Raw genomic sequence first — 17,312 nt, 5'->3', positions numbered from 1 at the left:
AAACATGTTTTTTAAATCTTTTTCGTATCAATGTTTTATTCAGGAGGTACAATGGTCTTGCTTTGTCAGTTTGAATAAAATCAGATAATTGGTGAAACCAAATTGACTTAAATTTGTTCAATGGATTTTTATTCCATTTTCAATGTATTGGGATACAATTGGAAGCACTTGATCCAGACTAACACACACACACTTGAAATTGCTTTGACCTTGCAACTGAGGTCCAGTGAGCCATCATCGAGTAAAATTTCTGTCGATATCTAATGGACCAATCAGATGGAGAGAAGTCCTCAAACGCAGGTCCATTATCAAGATCGAGAATGTAAAGCCTTGTTGGTTTTTCGGCAAAAACACATCAATAATAAAGAAAAACATTTAAGATATTACGTCAGAAATAATTTCACTAAAAAAAGCCTAGTATTTAATGTACAGTAAAACTGATCCACAAGTTAATGTAGGATGTTTTGTTAATATTACAAAAACTCAACATTAGTCAATTCAATTGAAAATATGAAATCATAAAAGTTTATTTTCCCATTAATTATTACATTTTGTAACACAAGTTGGTTGAATTTACATTATTTAATGTTTTATGATCTAACAACTTAACGGCGTTAACGTGCTGCGTTAACGTGATACTCTTATCGCGCGATAAAAAAAATGTTGGGTCTATACTACGCAAGCTATGATGACTTTCACCTTGATATTTTAGCGTGGATGTATACCTAGCTGAATTGCACTTTACCGGGCGAGAACGAGATTTTTCAACTCGCGTGATTCGCGCAATTCGCGTAATTCGCGCCGCCTCATCATCTCATGTGACCAGGGCTTCCTTCGCGCGATTCGCGCCGCAAGTAGGTCTATATTATCGCGTCTTTGCATTGACTTGACATGTAAATCACTCGCGCTTGACGCGCCATTCGCGTTTGGTCTGAACACAACATAACGTTACTGTGAAATTACCACATCAGACGTGACGTGCTAACATGGATGCAGCTTTGAAGCCGCCGGGTTGCTTCAGGGACAATTTATTTTTAAGAAGCTTCCCAATGGAAACATCGACAAGACTAAGGTTGTTTGCACCTTGTGCAATGCGGAATTGGTTTAAAAAAAAACTTTCTCTCAACAGGTAGTGGTCTAGCTTTAGTTGAAACCAGTACATTTGTATTGGCACTAATGTATTATGGCTCCTGTATGACATATCGCTTGTTGCTCCCTAACTCTTTGTAAGTTGCTTTGGATAAAAGCGTCTGCTAAATGACTAAATGTAAATGTACTGTAGGAGCTGTTCCAGTCTCAAGTACCACCTAAACGCAAAGCATCCCTTAGCTAATGCGGAAGTAAACACAAGTACATCTTATTGAACATAATTTATTTTCATCACCAATTATCATAGTAGAACAGCTTTCTAAAGCAGTTTGTTATGCATTTTGGAAACAGGAGATGAGCCCCTGATCTTGTACCACCTTGGCTTGAGAAACCCGTTCTCAAAGATTTACTTTTAGTCATTATTTGGGTGGCACACATATTCTTAATGCCTGCGGCAGAATTCAAATGAGCCATTTTAATCTAGATTAATCTAGATTAATTCCAAGATTAATCTAGATTAATTCCAAGATTAATCTAGATTAATCTAGATTAAAAAATAATAATCTATGCCCACCACTAATAATAATAGTAATGGTACATTTATACATTATCATTAACCTAAATGAATAAAATCATAATTTGTTGTTCATTGTTAGTTCACAATATCTAATGCATTAACTAATGGTTAACATGTTGAACCTTTTTGTTAAGTGTTACCAAAAGAAAAAACTAAAATGTTTAACTGAGATTTAGACCTTAGCAGCATTGATTCTCTGCTGTCGTACAGTTTTGAAAGCAGTGGACTTCTTTTTACTCACAGACTCCATTATCAGCTGATAGCAGGAAAGTCTCCAATCTGTCTGTCACTGTGTCTTGTGCTATAGGAGTGATGCTAAGGCTTGTAGATGTTCTGCTGGGCTCAGCTAAGAGCCTTTTAGCAGCTCTCTTGAGTTTCCTGGCGCAAGGTGTCAAAATGAGGATGAATTGAACCAAAGGGCAAACTTAGTAAATAATCGATACAAGCAACTACTCATAAGGGCTGCTGCTTAGTTCGGTTCCAAAATTTAGTGAGCTGCCTACCTAGACAAAAGTTTCAGGGAAACCACTGATACTGTTCATGTATTGTTTTGCCCATTGCATTCCAGGTGCTGTTGAAAAGGCAATCCCATAAAGCTTTGGGACAAGTTCAGTGAAATGAGAAAATAAAAATATCTATTTAATCACAGAAAGCTGTTATTTAAGAAAACTATACTGTATTAAATGTTTTAGAGAATATCTTTGCATACATGGTAATGTCAAACTCAATGTTGGACTGTTTTGACCTGTTTATGCAGCATTGTGGATTAAAAATGAAGGTCTCACTTTGACTTTTTCTTATCATTTCAGGTATTTGGAAGGAAACTTTCTCACATCTGTGCCCAAAGAGCTAGCTCACCTGAAACAATTGTCACTATTGTACGTATTTTTTTCTTGTACATTTATATTATATTACTTTGCGATACAGTTTTGTCCAAGTTGTCAAGTTTGAAATAAATCTTGAGTAATCTTTTTCGAAGATTGTATTGTTTTTATGTCTAGTGGGGAAATTCCTTAGGCTCTGTTTCAACGTCTGTATTTTCAGGAATATTCAGCATCTGTCGGGGTGTGTAAATTAATCTGCTGTGTTTACATTTGTTTTCCCCACAGAGACCTCAGTAACAACAGCATCAATGTTCTTGCTCCTCTCACCTTTAACAACACAACTCAGCTCGCAACTCTGTAAGTTAAACCATTGGTATACCTGTGTTTGCAGATGTTTTGTGTTCCATGACTAAAAATCTGAAAATATTTGAAGGCATTAAAATTTTGGTTCGTCTCTCTTCTGTGTTTCTCTGCAGTATCTTGAGTTACAATCAGATTCGATGTGTCCCGGTTCATGCGTTCGATGGCTTGCGTTCTCTCCGCCTGCTGTAAGACCCTTTTGTTTTTACCTGATGATCCAGTGATCTGTAACAGCCACATTTTACACAATCTTATACAAACTGGACACGAAACCGCATGTTCATAGCATCAGCAAGTCTTAAAGAGAGCAGTAGATTTCCAATTTATTTCTTCAGCTCAACTGTGGTCACTTTTGTGTCCCAGGGGTTGATTTTTATTAAAACTATAAGATTAAAGCTTCTTAATGTGTTTTAGGTCATGTTAAAAGCTTGAAACTATATTTAAGTGCCTGTTAAAGTTAGATTTTTTAGTTTAACATTTCCAAGGTCCAGACTTCCAAACTGGTCAAATACACTGTAATAATTTATTGTGTGAACATGATTCGAGCTGTGTCAATTTTTACCCTTAAAGTATATTCATTTAATTTGTGTATTTGGGATTCATGAAATGCAAGCTAGAATTGTGTAATTTAAATCGAGTGAAAAAAGTCATGTCTCCTGTGATGCCTGTGTTACATGAACCCTTGGAAATGACTAGTTAGCAAATAACACTAAAGAGTTGGAAAAGTGTGTTTTAAGGAAATTATCTAAGTATCTACACTGCAAGTCTTAATGCTCAATTACGATTTTTTGGACAGATCAGATTTTTTGTTTGGCTGTTCCCACTATTTTTAAAATGTGGCCAATATCAGATTCCAGTGTGAACTGGTGATGCTTATAAACTGAATCGCATGCGCAAAACAAAAATAACACGTAACAGGCAGCATGCTTTCATACAGAATTAGTAAAGGGTAAAATCAGCGGATGTGTTTGACTTTAAGCGGTGCTGAGTAGATTGTTCTCGCGGTGCGATTTTAGAGCATTCCCGGATCAGTCCACTCTCGGTCTGTGCGCATGCCGGTTTGCACGTTGCATCGTGCCATGTCCAGTGGCAAAATTTCTTATTATAACGGATTCTATAGTCATTTGCTGCATTGCATCGCTTGGCTCACGTGCAGTAGACAGTGCAAGGGCTTATGTTTATAATCTAATGCTGTAAATTAGCGCCGAATTATGACGCAAGTCGATCTACAATGACGCAAATGTCGCATGAATTTCGATATGACTGTTCAGACTGAGGTCGCATTGCGAAACATCAGACATGTATCTGATTTAGGACCACATATGGATGTGGCTCGGATCAGATTAAAAAAGATTGGATTCCATCCGGTTTCTCCTGTTCACACTGTCATGCAGTAAACAGATCTGGGTCGCATATGAGCAACAAAATCGTATTTTGGTGGCAGTGTGAACATGGCTTAAAAGACCACAGGTCCAAACCTGGCCACTGTTAAAAGAAAATATTTAAAGGTTCTCTGCACACATTTGCTATCAACACCCTACGTGCACACTCTTCTAAACAGATGAAAACATGCTCGCCTTATTCCGACCCCTTTTAAGTCAAGTCTGCCAGCCAGTCATCATTGTCACTTTTTAATTTCCCAGAATGCCCCAGGGTTGGCCTCGAGGGGCCGTAGCTGTCCGATCACAGGCTCAGATTGCATTGTGTGGCTTCAGGCCCCAGTAACAGGAGAAATTATTAAACAGAACTGACACAGCACACAATGAGACATCACTATGCAAATCTGCAGTTCCCACTGTCACAGTGGTGGTTTTCAATAATCCGTGCAAAATGCAGTGAATGACTGACCCTGACTCTTTCTTTCAACATTTATAGTATAGAAATAATGAACAACTCCCAGTGCTTCGTCTCAAATTCTTTTCTTTCTTTCAGAACCCTCCACGGAAATGACCTATCAACTCTTCCAGAGGGAGCCTTCAGCCACTTGACGTCTCTTTCTCATCTGTAAGAGTGTGTGTGTGTTTGTGCCGCTCTCTCTTTCTCAGAGACCAACTCGGGTCTTTAGACTCTACATAGGTTTTACCTCATTACCGGGTGCAACCTGGAGAGAGCGCAGCTTTGCTAATAGCCTTGTGCTGTGCGCTTTGAGACCGAGCCCCACAGGAAATCTTTGTCAATTTTATTGCCGCTAAAAGGCATCTATTACGGAGCCTTATGGCCGTGTTTAGTTTTTTTCCCCCTCCGGCTGTCGTTCCCCTTGCCCGTTTAGAGTGGGGTTACTGTATAGCTCCTTGTTTCCTCATTGAAAAGAGCTGTCAGAAAAAATCACTGTTTCGGGATAAGGACCCTGTGTTTCATTGGGCGCAGAGTTGAAGGATGTAGTACAGGTTGGCTTTGATTTACTTTGAGAAGGATTTGTGTATTTGTATGTGTAACATTCTTCTCCGGTCATGCAGGGCTCTGGGCGCAAACCCTTTGCACTGTGATTGCGAGCTGCGTTGGTTGTCTCAGTGGGTGAAGGCTGGGTATAAAGAGCCTGGCATCGCCCGCTGCACCGGACCACCCGACATGGCGGACCGACTGCTGCTCACCACGCCTCTCAGCCGCTTCCTGTGCAAAGGTGAGTCTTACTGTTCTCTCTTTTTTACACCTTTATGTTTTCAGTAGCAAATTTACAGGTCACCTTCAAAATGAAAATTCTTCATTTACTCACCCTATTGTCATTTCAAACCTGTATGGCCTTCTTTCTTCTGCAAAACACAAAAGAATGTACTTTAGAATGCATGTTATGCTAATGAAAAAAACTATTATTTTTTAATTATAATGAAAAATCTGTCCTTTTTTCTGAAAGAACTATTATCTCCTGATGATGTAACCAAGGCTGTATGGGTTGAGAAAAATATTACTCAATAACATCAAAGCCCATCCATTATTTCACACAGAGTATTCTCTCTCACTAAACGGCTAAAAATTATATTAGAAAAATTACATTATAAAAACTTTGAAGTCATCACCTCCTCTTTATTCCCACTCATTTTCTCATTCCCTTTTTTGTATCTCTCTTTTTCGCTTTACATTCTACTCTGTTCCTTATTTTTAAGGTCCTGCCGATTTGACTCTGATGTCCAAGTGCGCCCCCTGTCTGGCAGCCCCCTGTCAGAACAACGGCACTTGTGTTAGTGATGTCACAGGCTCCTACCACTGCACCTGCCCGTTTGGCTATAAGGTGAATACATGCTGCTCCTGGTGCATTCTGGGATAGCAGCTGTTTGGCATCTTTCCTGTCCTTCTGCACACATCCACAGAATGTTCCTCTGAATTTTGCACATCATTAAGTGCAGGAGAGGCCTGTCATCCATCTTCCTGAGCTAACTCGCTGTAACAGAAATTTCATGATTACTTCCCTGTTCTTATTGTACGTGTGTGTGTATGTGTGTGGGTCCAGGCTGCAGCATGCAATCATTAGCCTTTTGTTTGGTTATGGGATTCCTGTCAGTGTTGTTCTGCTGAAGAACAGATAAGAGCTTAACCCTTGCCCTCTACAAGACAAAACCAACGGTCTGTCTTTTAATTAAATCGCCTCTCTCAAGGTCGCTTGTAGGTGCGAGTGTTTGTGTGTGTCTGTCCTCCAAGTAAGTGAAGATTAATTAGAATGTTCAAGTGGATTGAATTCAATCAAACATTAGGAGAGAAAGGGAATAACAGAGCGAGAGAGAAAGCATTTTGAGGAAACCGCAGGAAAAAGACGTATCAGAAGCAAAAGCTTTCGTCTTGAATTAAAATGGAGAGTGTTAGTCACAGAGTTGCATCAACCGCTGAGTGTAAAAGGATCTGCTGTTCATACATCTTCTATAAACCACAATGTTACTCTATACTCTGCTCTGGGCACCGATATTGCACAGAATAACAATGTAATTTTAACATTTTATGAAGAAATTTGAGTGGAGCTTGCTTATGTGACTCAACACCACAATGCTGTGAGGTTTGAGATTGGTCGCCAGAGCATTGATATGCGGTTGCCAGCATCCAAAGTTTCTAAATGGTTGCTGGAGTGTTGCAAGGATGTTTATAACTGGTCAGAAAAGACCATAAGTCTTGGTCATTCTTTCTTTAAAAATTGTGACATATTTCCAGGTGAAACAGAATATGGAATGAGAACAATAGAGGATGCGGCTTGTGATTTTCACAGCGAATTGATAGGCTCTGGAGATGATTCCGATTTAGATATAAAATGATGAAAACAAAATGTTTTGGAGTCACACGCATAAACAGGGGTGTATGTGGGGGGGGGGTTAGGATGATTCTAAGGGCCCACGCACTTTTGGGGCGCCCAGAGATCTGTTTTATTAGTAGTAACAGTACTAGTAGTAATGTAATAGAAATTATAAATCTATAATAATATTGCAGACAAAGATTATGGAAACAAGTTGTCTTGTACGCTTGGTGCGGTAGGGGGCCCAACCTCATATTCCTTCCCAATATTGCTAGCTGCGCCCCTGTAGAAACCTCATGGTGAATAATAGCTCATTCTAAGGTAGTTAAAATATAACGCTTCGTTATGTAAGGAAAGGCTATTCAATTAGTTTGTCATGGGGCCCAGTTCATGAAAAATATCTCAAATGAGGTGCCTGAGGGATTTGGGTTGCAATATAAGGGATAGTTACAACAATAAGAAATCCATTTTATTTTTCCCAAATTTTGTTTTCTTCTATTTCTTTTATTAAAAAATAGTTCAGTATACTACAGTATTCACTTATAAACTATATTCAAAATCCTACAGTAGATACGTTGAACCATACAGGGGAAAATATTTGTTTGTTTTTAAATCTACTTAAATGTAAGTAAAAAAGTTCTTATTTTTAAAAAATTATTTTTATAACGTGACTAGCACATTTACTGTAGTTTACTAAAGTAAATAATATACTATAGTATAGAGAGGGATGGTGTGGTAAACCGGACTTTTATTTTGACGGGTCGCCGTAAAGGGTGTTTGACAGTTGCTTTTTTCAATTCACATGAAACAGGAACAGTTCATGCGCACGCATTCTCTGAAAGCTCCACGAGCTCACGCAAAACAATTGCAGACTACATATTTATACGCCATTTGAATATTTCTAAAGTAAATGCACAATTTGAATTTGAAGTTCGTTCCTACTTTTTGGTTAAGAAATTATACATTTGCTAGATTCTGTGCCATTCCACTTTAAAGAGCAAACATGCCTGGATTTTGCGATTCATTCATAGGCCCCTAAATATGGGAGCAAGTATGTTGTATTTTTACATTTTTTTCCCATAAGACACCCAAAGTTCTTTCCTACATTTAAACATGATAATTTTGTATTTTAAACTGGACAACAACAAAGTCGGTGCATTATAAGATTTCAAAGCATTTTCTACATTCAAACATGTTCTTTCGTTGTATTTTGAAACTGCATAACAAAAAAGGGATATTCTGTGAAACAACATTAACCTACATAGGCACTGTTCTCCGACGCGCAGTTCTCCGCCTTTGCCCCTGTACTTTTTAAATGGTGGTCCTATTCGTGCTAGTGAAATGTCAGAAATGAAACTAATACATTTTCTCATCCGTCATCGTCCTGTTCACCGCGTCTCACAGGAAAGATTGCTTGCCACTTACGCCACTCCCCTGTATTCAAACCAAACGCTAACAATCGCGTTCCACGCTCTTTATTACTCGCGGCAAAACCTAGTTATTTTCGCGTGAGTGACTCGAAAACTCTTCGCGCGAATCATAGCTCGAGTTGAAAATGTTCAACTTGCACGGAAGAACGCATCAAACGCGCCGCCCAATTCGCGTCATTCGCAGCGCCTGCCCGGAGTTTGCGTCTTTGCATTGACTATGTATGTAATTTACTGGCGCCAAACTGTGCAGCTGCAGTTCATGCTGAATGGAACAGACGCGGGTCACTTCATAACTATAGGGTCAGTTCCCAACTTGACTAATTTATTCTAGAGATTCTTTTTTCAAACAATGCTGGAACAAATTACGGCCCTCCGGCCGCCAATTGAATAGCCCTGATGTAAGTTCTTTAAACACCTCTGAAGACATAGTTATTTATATTATATTACAGTTCTGTCAACAGATCCTCCTGAAAAGTAAACACACCACAATATCTATGTAAGAAAAGTGTAATATATTAGGGTTAGTGGTTTAGAACAAATCCTTAAGAATGAGCAATAAAGCTAAGTCGGGATAGATGCCTTCATCATTTTTGGCATGAATAAAAATTTGGCATGAAAAAAAGAGGCTTTTGAGCCTCTTCGACGGGTAAATTGGTATTTATCTTGGTTTCCCAAAAACTTCTCAAGAAAACATTGGTGGTGGAAATGAGACGTGACTTAGGACCTTATTACAGCACAAGCTATTGAACAGCAGACTATCCCATACAGCCTCGCTGTAACTTAAATTAAATATGGCATCTAGTCTGACTGAGGTCATACAGTGTTGCTTTAATAGCCGCTGCTGAACTTTGTTTGAAAGGTAAATAGGAATTAACTTTTTACTTGACATTTTGCTTTGAATTCATCATGTTATATTGTAGATGATGTGACACTTTCTTTAAAGGTTCACCAGCAGGCTTTTACCTGGGATGTAAACATCAGACAGGAGCAAGTCCTGGCCTTTTTTCTCTCCTGCTCATTGTGCGTTTCTCGTCTCTTTTCTTAGGGCCATAACTGTGAAATCCCCATCAACGCCTGCATCAGCCAGCCATGCAGTAATGGAGGCACATGCCATGTCACACCTGGACAGGATGGGCAGTACAGGTACATCCCATACAAATTTGTTTTCTTAGTGTTGGACCCATGGCCCAGTGCTTATGGTCTGGCATTATTTCCTGTTTCAGCTATCATCCATAAATCACCCGCATCTTATACCCAGAAATAAAATGTTCTTCATTTGCTATGTAGAATGCGCATGTATCTGGACTTAATCAGCATATTAAATATTCAAAGCTTGTATTACTCAGGGACATTGACAGAAGCAAGAGACAGGCAGAATGTTGTAATGGGACAATAAACATCCCCAGTGTCTCATAAATCACCCGCCAGCTTTGGTAATGTCACATTAAGCCTCTATGCAATTCTTGCATCCAGCAGGAAAGGCACATAAGCTTGAGTTCCTCCCAATGACTTTACAAAACACTTAGATTTAACTGGGCTGGGATGGATTATGTTGAGTCTTAAATATGTTGGTAGATAAATATGTTGCGAGTTTTGTTTTGGGGTGAGAAAGATAAGCTTCTAGCTCAACCCTTGAGAAATGGCAGGCGATGGACTGGGCGGATGGGTTAAATCGGGCGTTTGTTCTGCCATAGGGTGAGATAAGTGATACCGCTTTTACTCAATTGCGTCACCACGGCGATAGGTTTTTTGGAAACTTATCCTTTATATATATCGAGGTATTTTATAACGGCTTAAACTCCTCTCAGCTAATCAGAATCAAGGACCAGAAGTGACTGCTTTATAAGAGGGCTTTTAGTATATGACCGCCTCAGCTCTCAACCTCTATTTTTATGTATTCTGTGCATCTTAAATGCAGTTTAGCTTATTTTTTAGGAAGTTCATACATTTTGAGGAAGTTAATGCACGAAGGAAACAAAGAGAAAAAAAAGTTCACTGTGCATTGTGTTTATTTCTTACATTTGATGTATTGATCGCTGTCTTCCTCCACATTCCTGCAGCTGTGTGTGTCCTCCTGGGTTTGAGGGCCAGCAGTGTGAGGTGAATCCCGATGACTGTGAAGACAACGACTGTGAGAATAACTCCACCTGTGTGGATGGAATCAACAACTACACCTGCATCTGCCCCCACAACTATCGAGGTACAAAAGCCATTCACGTAGCTCATAAAAGTAGCTGTAGCAAACTCTCTAACCCCATTCAGAAAGCTATTTTCATAGTCATATTACCCTCTTTGTCTTACTCGCATGTACCGCAATGAGGCCATCGCATTTACTTGGCCTTACCAATTTCATTTATATCCTTAAGCCACAACTGAGGTGGCTAAGAAAACATTAGGAGACCAAAATAATATACATCATTGCAGTTTCACTAAACAAACTAGCCTTTGACATAAGTCCTGACTGTGCGAATTTAGATGTCTGCTGTTCAGTTCGTTTCTGCTTTAGAATTGCCAAGTGCCCCTTAGTGGCACCACTACTCTTGTCCTCAATTCATTTCTCTTCCTGAAGAGAGAGAACATGCAACTGCTGGTAGCAGGGCCTGTCATTATAACTACATGCCTCCTTGCCACCTCCCTTGGAGCGAGTACAGCTGGCATAGTGTGTGTGGGTGGGTGTGTGGATTTGCAGTTGTACACGCCCGGCATTCAGGACGATTTAGTTTGTTGAGCCCACAAAGCTGTCTGGTTGGCCAATGGTTTTCTTAAGAAGTCTTAAAGGGATTGTTCACCTCAAAATTAATTTATTTTAATCTTTTACACACCCACATGTCATTCCAAATATGTATGACTCTTTCTTGTGGCGAACACAAAATATATTTTGAAGAATGTCGGTAATCTAAACAACACTGGTCCCCATTGACGTCCATTGTATGGACACACAACCACAGATCCATTTCTCCACAGAGGAAAGAGTCATGCACAGATTTTGAACAACCCGAGGGTGAATAAGGGCTGCATTATGATTAATCGCGACTAATCGTTTATAGAATAACAGTTTTTGTTTACATAATATATGTTGGTGTACTGTAATGATAATTATGTATTTATAAATGCACACAGATGGGTGCAAGATTTTAAGATTTTTTTATATATAATATAAATTATATATAAATATAAACGTGTATATACACATACCAAAAGTTACATATTGCTTGATCTCCCTCATATTAACAGGTTGTTCTTTTTCTCTGCCTGCCACCGACACGACTATCCAGGGCTCATCAGCCCATGAGAAAATATTTCATTAGTGTCATATAAATAGTGTGTAGCTTTGTGGTGAGATGAGATGAAGAGCACGAGAGAAGGAAGGTCAGAGATCCAACAGACTGATGAGGTCTTTCTCTCCTGTTTTAACAATGTGACTCTGGGCAATCCGAGAGTTGTATGTGGCTTGGTTGATAACTCTCGTTTGGGACTATATAATCTTTGAGAAAAGTGTGTTAAAGATGTGTCCCTGTCAGAGTTATACGGTTTATAAAATGTAATTGTGCCCCAAAGAGAGCCAACTGCTAATCGCTGTTTCACAGGCAAAATATTAAGTAAGGGATAATGTACAGTAAATTATCAGGTTTGTTACACAGCTACTGAGCACATGAACTCAAACAAATAACTGATTAACAAAGTATTGATTTGAAATGTTTTGTTAGATCATTTGTAACAAACTCTAAATAAGGAAAACTTTTTTGAGTCGAGACACAAATTTCAGAGGAACTTTCAGTTTGGTTGAATCACCATCATGATTTGTGAATATAACCTTATATATGTTGTTAAAGGGATAGTTCACCCTAAAATTCTGTCAGCATTTACTAACTCTCAGACTGTTCAAAACCGTTATAAATGTATTTGTTCTTCCGAACACAAACGAAGATATTTGAAAGAATGTCAGTAACCAAACAGATCTCATCCCTCATTGACTACCATAGTATTTATTTTCCTACTATGGCAGTAAATGGGAGATGAGCTTTGTTTGGTTACTGACATTCTTACAAATATCTTCCTTTGTGTTCAGCAGAAAAAACAAATGTAGGTTTGGAACAATCTAAGAGTGACAAACAAACCCACAGCCTGAGCTTCAGACGAAACCTGCAAACGCACTCTAAGAAACAGCAACAGCCCTGAGTGAGACACCCAACTGCACTGATTCCCCCGAGAAGGCACACTTCCACACATATTCGGTTGCAAAAGCAAAGGAAATTGTCTGGCAGACTCTCTGAACCCGGTCTCAAGGGCCAGAGCACTGAGAGGGTACATCTGTTTCAGAGCTCTTGTTGTGCCATGCATCTCGCAACACCACCACGAGTGTACAGAGCGGCCTTGGACAGGAAGGACTTTACTGAATGAGTGTGCAAAGGGCTGTTGGGATTTTTATGAGATCGAATCATACCCGGTATGGCCTGGATGAGGGCCGGATGTCCTCCTACAGCAGGTGGACGGAAACACGATCCTACTGTCTTGAAGATTCTGGTTGGCAGTGATTTAGTCCCTTCACATGGACCCCACTGAGTTGAAGGGTTTTGCTATCACACAAAGATCTGTTTCAGTGTCAACCTGATGGAGAAAAAGCAACGCGCATTCTAAACACAGATGGTGGCAGACGGTGAGACTGTAGATCTCGAGGCGGGTCGCGACACACATGCTGTATGTTTAGTCAAAGAGTTCACTGAGCGCTTCACCCTGGTGCAGTTGAGGTTTCAGCGTGCGATAAACCTCCAAGCGCCAGAGGAGGGCAACTGTTAGAGACATTTAACAGTGTGTGTTGCTTGTCTTTGTGTGCATTTCAGGCGATCTGTGCGAGGAGGTGGTTGACCCCTGTCTGCCTGACTTTGACCTCTGCCAACACGACTCCAAGTGTGTTCCTCTCAATAAGGGCTACAGGTGAGCTCCGCTGGGAAATGAGAGAACTTGATATATAGCTCAGAACTTGAGAGAACTTCACAGAAACATGACCTCCTAGACACCAGAGCAAGAGTTGCAGTTCGCTTTTGCTATTATTTTGTGTCTAAACTGTATTGTGTGTTTTTGTTCTGATTGTCAGGTGTGAGTGTTTGCCGGGGTATGTTGGCCAGCACTGTGAGCAGGATTACAATGACTGTATGGAAAACAAATGCCAGCATGGAGCCGAGTGTGTTGACGCCATCAATGGTTACACGTGCATCTGTAAGGAGGGATTCAGGTGAGAAATGTTGAGAACCCTTTATAAATGAAACACAAAAGAAGATATTTTGGAGAATGTATTTCAGCAAACAGTTCTGGGTCACCTTTGACTACCTTTTTAATTTTTCCTACTATGGTAGCCAATGCTGCCTCAGAAACATTTTTCAAAATATATTTTTTCTTGTGTGTGTTTACCAAACAAAGAAATGTATACAGGTTTGGAATAACTCGAGGTTGAGTAATTCTTGACAGAATTTTCATTTTTAGGTGTCCCATTAAAGTCGAAACCGAAATTCAAAACAATTTTCACAATCAGAATTCTGGAGCCAGAAACCCACGCATACACAAACAAACAAACAAACACATAAAGACATTCGTATCTGTATCAGTGTTGGGTGTAACTAGTTACTAAGTAATTAGTTACTGTAATTTAATTACTTTTCCCTTGAGAAAGGAAAGGATTACTCATATGTTTTCTGTAATTTAATTACAGTTACTTTTGATGTAATTAAACTAAATACTTTGTGAAATATATGCGTGTGCAATAATGTAATTGACATCAAAATTCAAAGTCTTACTTTAAAATCTGTGCCTTAATGTATAATTCTCACATTTGTAATACTTTGGTCAGTTAATAATATTATTTATTTGAATGAATTAAATAAGCGTTTCATGTGTATCATTGAATCACTTAACTAATCAAGGTCGATGTAGGATATAGAAAGTAATTAGTAATGAGTAACTAAATACTTTTTGGACAGAGTAATTTGGACAGTAATCTAATTACACTATTGAATATGTTATGAGTAACTAGTAATTAATTACTTTTTCAGAGTAACTTACCCAACACTGATCTGTATACACCCATCTCAACCACTGTTTTAGATAACATGCATACCTGTTTTCATTATGATAGCTTGATATATGATGCAAACATGCACATTAAGCTTCTTTGCAACAGCTGGTGGTTTATTATATGGAAGTTAAATTTGAGATGCACAGAGGATGAATCTCCATATGGCCGATTATAACTGTGTGTGTGTGATATTGTGCAGAAGAACAATAGCTCACTCACCAGCATCTCTCACAGCACCGCAGCTACTAATTAAAGACCTGATGGTGTCTTGGTCCCATTAATCTGCCATACCAACCAAAGTGACACTCTGTCAATATTGTTACACCATCCTCATCTTTTGTGTGAAATACATTTTTAGAAAGAGAGAGAGACAGAAAGACTTACCTGTATTTAAAGGTCCACTGAATGAAATTTCGCGGCATCTAGCTGTGAGGTTGCGAATTGCAACCAACGGCTCACTCCACCCCTCCCTTTAGAAGCACTACGGCGGCTGACACAAAACTAAGATGTCCACACGTTTTCGCTTTTCCGAAGGAGATAATGTATTTTCGAAATGTGGTCTGTACAGCAGTTTGTCCGTTTAGGGCTACTGTAGAAACAACATGTTAATTCCATGTAAGGGACCCGAGGTGTATGTAGATAGAAATAGTTCATTCTAAGGTAATAAAAACAAAGCTATGTAAGGTATGTAAGGTCTTTATACACCACTTAACACATAGTAATGCATATTATATTGCATTTGTGTCAATAGATCCTACAAAATATCTCACACAGCACCTTTAAGCTTAAAAGTAAAGTTCACTAAAAATGTTAATTCTGTTAACATTTACTCTCAATGATGTCTCATTTTGTGTTCAATTGCAAAAGCTAATATGGGTTTAGAATGATTGTCTGACAGTTTCATCTTTTCCCCGCTTCTTTTACATTAGTGGGCTGTTTTGTGAGCATCCTCCACCGATGATATTGCTTCAGAAGACGAGTCCATGTGATCAATCAGACTGTCAAAATGGAGCCCAGTGTCTGGAAGGAGTGGAGGGCGAACCCGTGTGCCGTTGTCTGCCTGGCTTCTTTGGCAGCAAGTGTGAAAAAATGATAACAGTGCACTTCCTTGGCAAGGATACCTACCTGGAACTCCCCATCGCCAAGATCCGACCACCCATGCACATATCCCTTCAGGTACAACTCTAAATACTTCCTGTAACTTTTAACAATGGATCCCAGATCAGTTTCTTCCCATTGATTGACATGGACCCACATTCTCTGCAGCCATGAAAAGCAATCCACCTCTTCTAGCATCTATTCTAGATATTTTTCATCCGCAGTGCTGCTCAAAGCCGGCTCTGGTCTCACTGACATTATGAGAATGTCACCTCTTGTCCACTGGCATGAATAATGCCTCTCCTGAGGACATATATTATGTTAATAGAGGTTGAGCCGGGCTGTTATCCGATGCAATCAGGGTCTCTCCGTCACTGCTAGATATCTTCTCACTGTCAGGAGGGGACACTAATGTTAATTAAAGTCTGAGAAATTAGAAAGAGCTCAGTAGCTGTTTATCTTTCTTTGCTGTAAGTATCTTAAAGTATCAGGTGTCTGTGTGGGACATTTAGCATTTGAGAGGCTCTTTTTTTGATTCGGTAACTGAGAGAATCAGTCTACAGCTCTAGGACGGAGAATCTTTTGCCTGAAAAAGAGCATTTGACCCCACCTATGCAAGAAGTATACAAATTCCTTTCTTCAGTTGAAAACAAACAATTTATATTAAAATGCATTCATGTTATCTTCATATATCGCTGATGTCCTTCTGAAACCTTGCATTTCATTGTTTTATTTGTTTAGAGAAAACTATCAACATTTTAGTTTATTTAGCTAAATTGCAAAAAGTAAAAACGGAAAATGTACCGGTAATGTGCTCAGTGCTGCAAGCACATAATCCATTAATTTTATGGATTTATTTGTTGATTTTAGAACACAACTAGATAAAATTCAATATTCAAAATACTGGTGAACAGCGCTTTGCAGAAAGTTTCCGTAAAATTAATATAGTACATTTTGCTTTTTTTGCAGTGCAACACATCGATAACTTAAAAATGAATTGTTTATTGTGTATTCAGTGATGAAACAAACATATACCAACTAGTTATGAGACATGCTGTAAGATTTGAAGTTATCAATGTGTTGCCATATTTGAACGTATTGTTCTTATCTCATGTAATTCCACTACAAATTGCAATTACAACCTTCGACAACTTCAGTTTCATCAAACTACATAATGTTGAGAATACTGCAATTCTGAAATCATGTATTGTATGTTATATATATATATATATATATATATATTCTTTTCTATGTAGAAAGATGTAGATTAGAGTTGAGTTGTTCATCTGAAGAAAGAAAGTCATGGTTCGTATTTGGGTGATCTTAGAGTGAATTGCTTTAAAATCTGGATTTTGGGCAAGAGGTAATTGTAAAATGAACTAATGCATTTGTTTAAGCTCTGAATATTTACCACTGTTGTGTCGTTAACAGAACATGCACTTGGGAACAGTAAGTATAGAAAGCAATCAACTTTGGCTTCTTTTTTTATTTCCAGCATTCCTAGTAAAACTATGCTAAACATTGCTAATGATTTGTCCCTCCTGTGAAATATCCACTGACGGAAACCAAATACTTGTGGGGCATGTGCACATTAACCGCCAGAATGCCTTCAGGCTTTGAAAGTAAGCAGTCCACTTTGTCTCAACTGATG

The 17,312-nt window shown here is 38.9% G+C and overlaps 1 protein-coding gene across 4 annotated transcripts in view; it reads left to right on the top strand.

Moving 5' to 3' along the window:
• Positions 1-17,312, top strand: part of slit3 (slit homolog 3 (Drosophila)) — a 197,055-nt gene that overhangs the window by 170,236 nt on the left and 9,507 nt on the right. For all 4 annotated transcript variants that reach the window (XM_056770348.1, XM_056770347.1, XM_056770346.1 and 1 more), the window contains 11 exons: positions 2,476-2,544; positions 2,776-2,847; positions 2,967-3,038; positions 4,783-4,854; positions 5,307-5,470; positions 5,952-6,076; positions 9,539-9,636; positions 10,554-10,693; positions 13,335-13,428; positions 13,589-13,726; positions 15,493-15,739. In XM_056770348.1, the coding sequence (XP_056626326.1) occupies positions 2,476-2,544; positions 2,776-2,847; positions 2,967-3,038; positions 4,783-4,854; positions 5,307-5,470; positions 5,952-6,076; positions 9,539-9,636; positions 10,554-10,693; positions 13,335-13,428; positions 13,589-13,726; positions 15,493-15,739 (1,291 nt within the window). The remainder of the gene's footprint in view (positions 1-2,475; positions 2,545-2,775; positions 2,848-2,966; positions 3,039-4,782; positions 4,855-5,306; positions 5,471-5,951; positions 6,077-9,538; positions 9,637-10,553; positions 10,694-13,334; positions 13,429-13,588; positions 13,727-15,492; positions 15,740-17,312) is intronic.

This window comes from Triplophysa dalaica, chromosome 16, assembly GCF_015846415.1.
Source record: "Triplophysa dalaica isolate WHDGS20190420 chromosome 16, ASM1584641v1, whole genome shotgun sequence".
Lineage (NCBI taxonomy): Eukaryota > Metazoa > Chordata > Actinopteri > Cypriniformes > Nemacheilidae > Triplophysa > Triplophysa dalaica.
The sequence above is the reverse complement of the archived record's forward strand: the minus strand, read 5'-3'. Positions and strand labels throughout refer to the sequence as shown.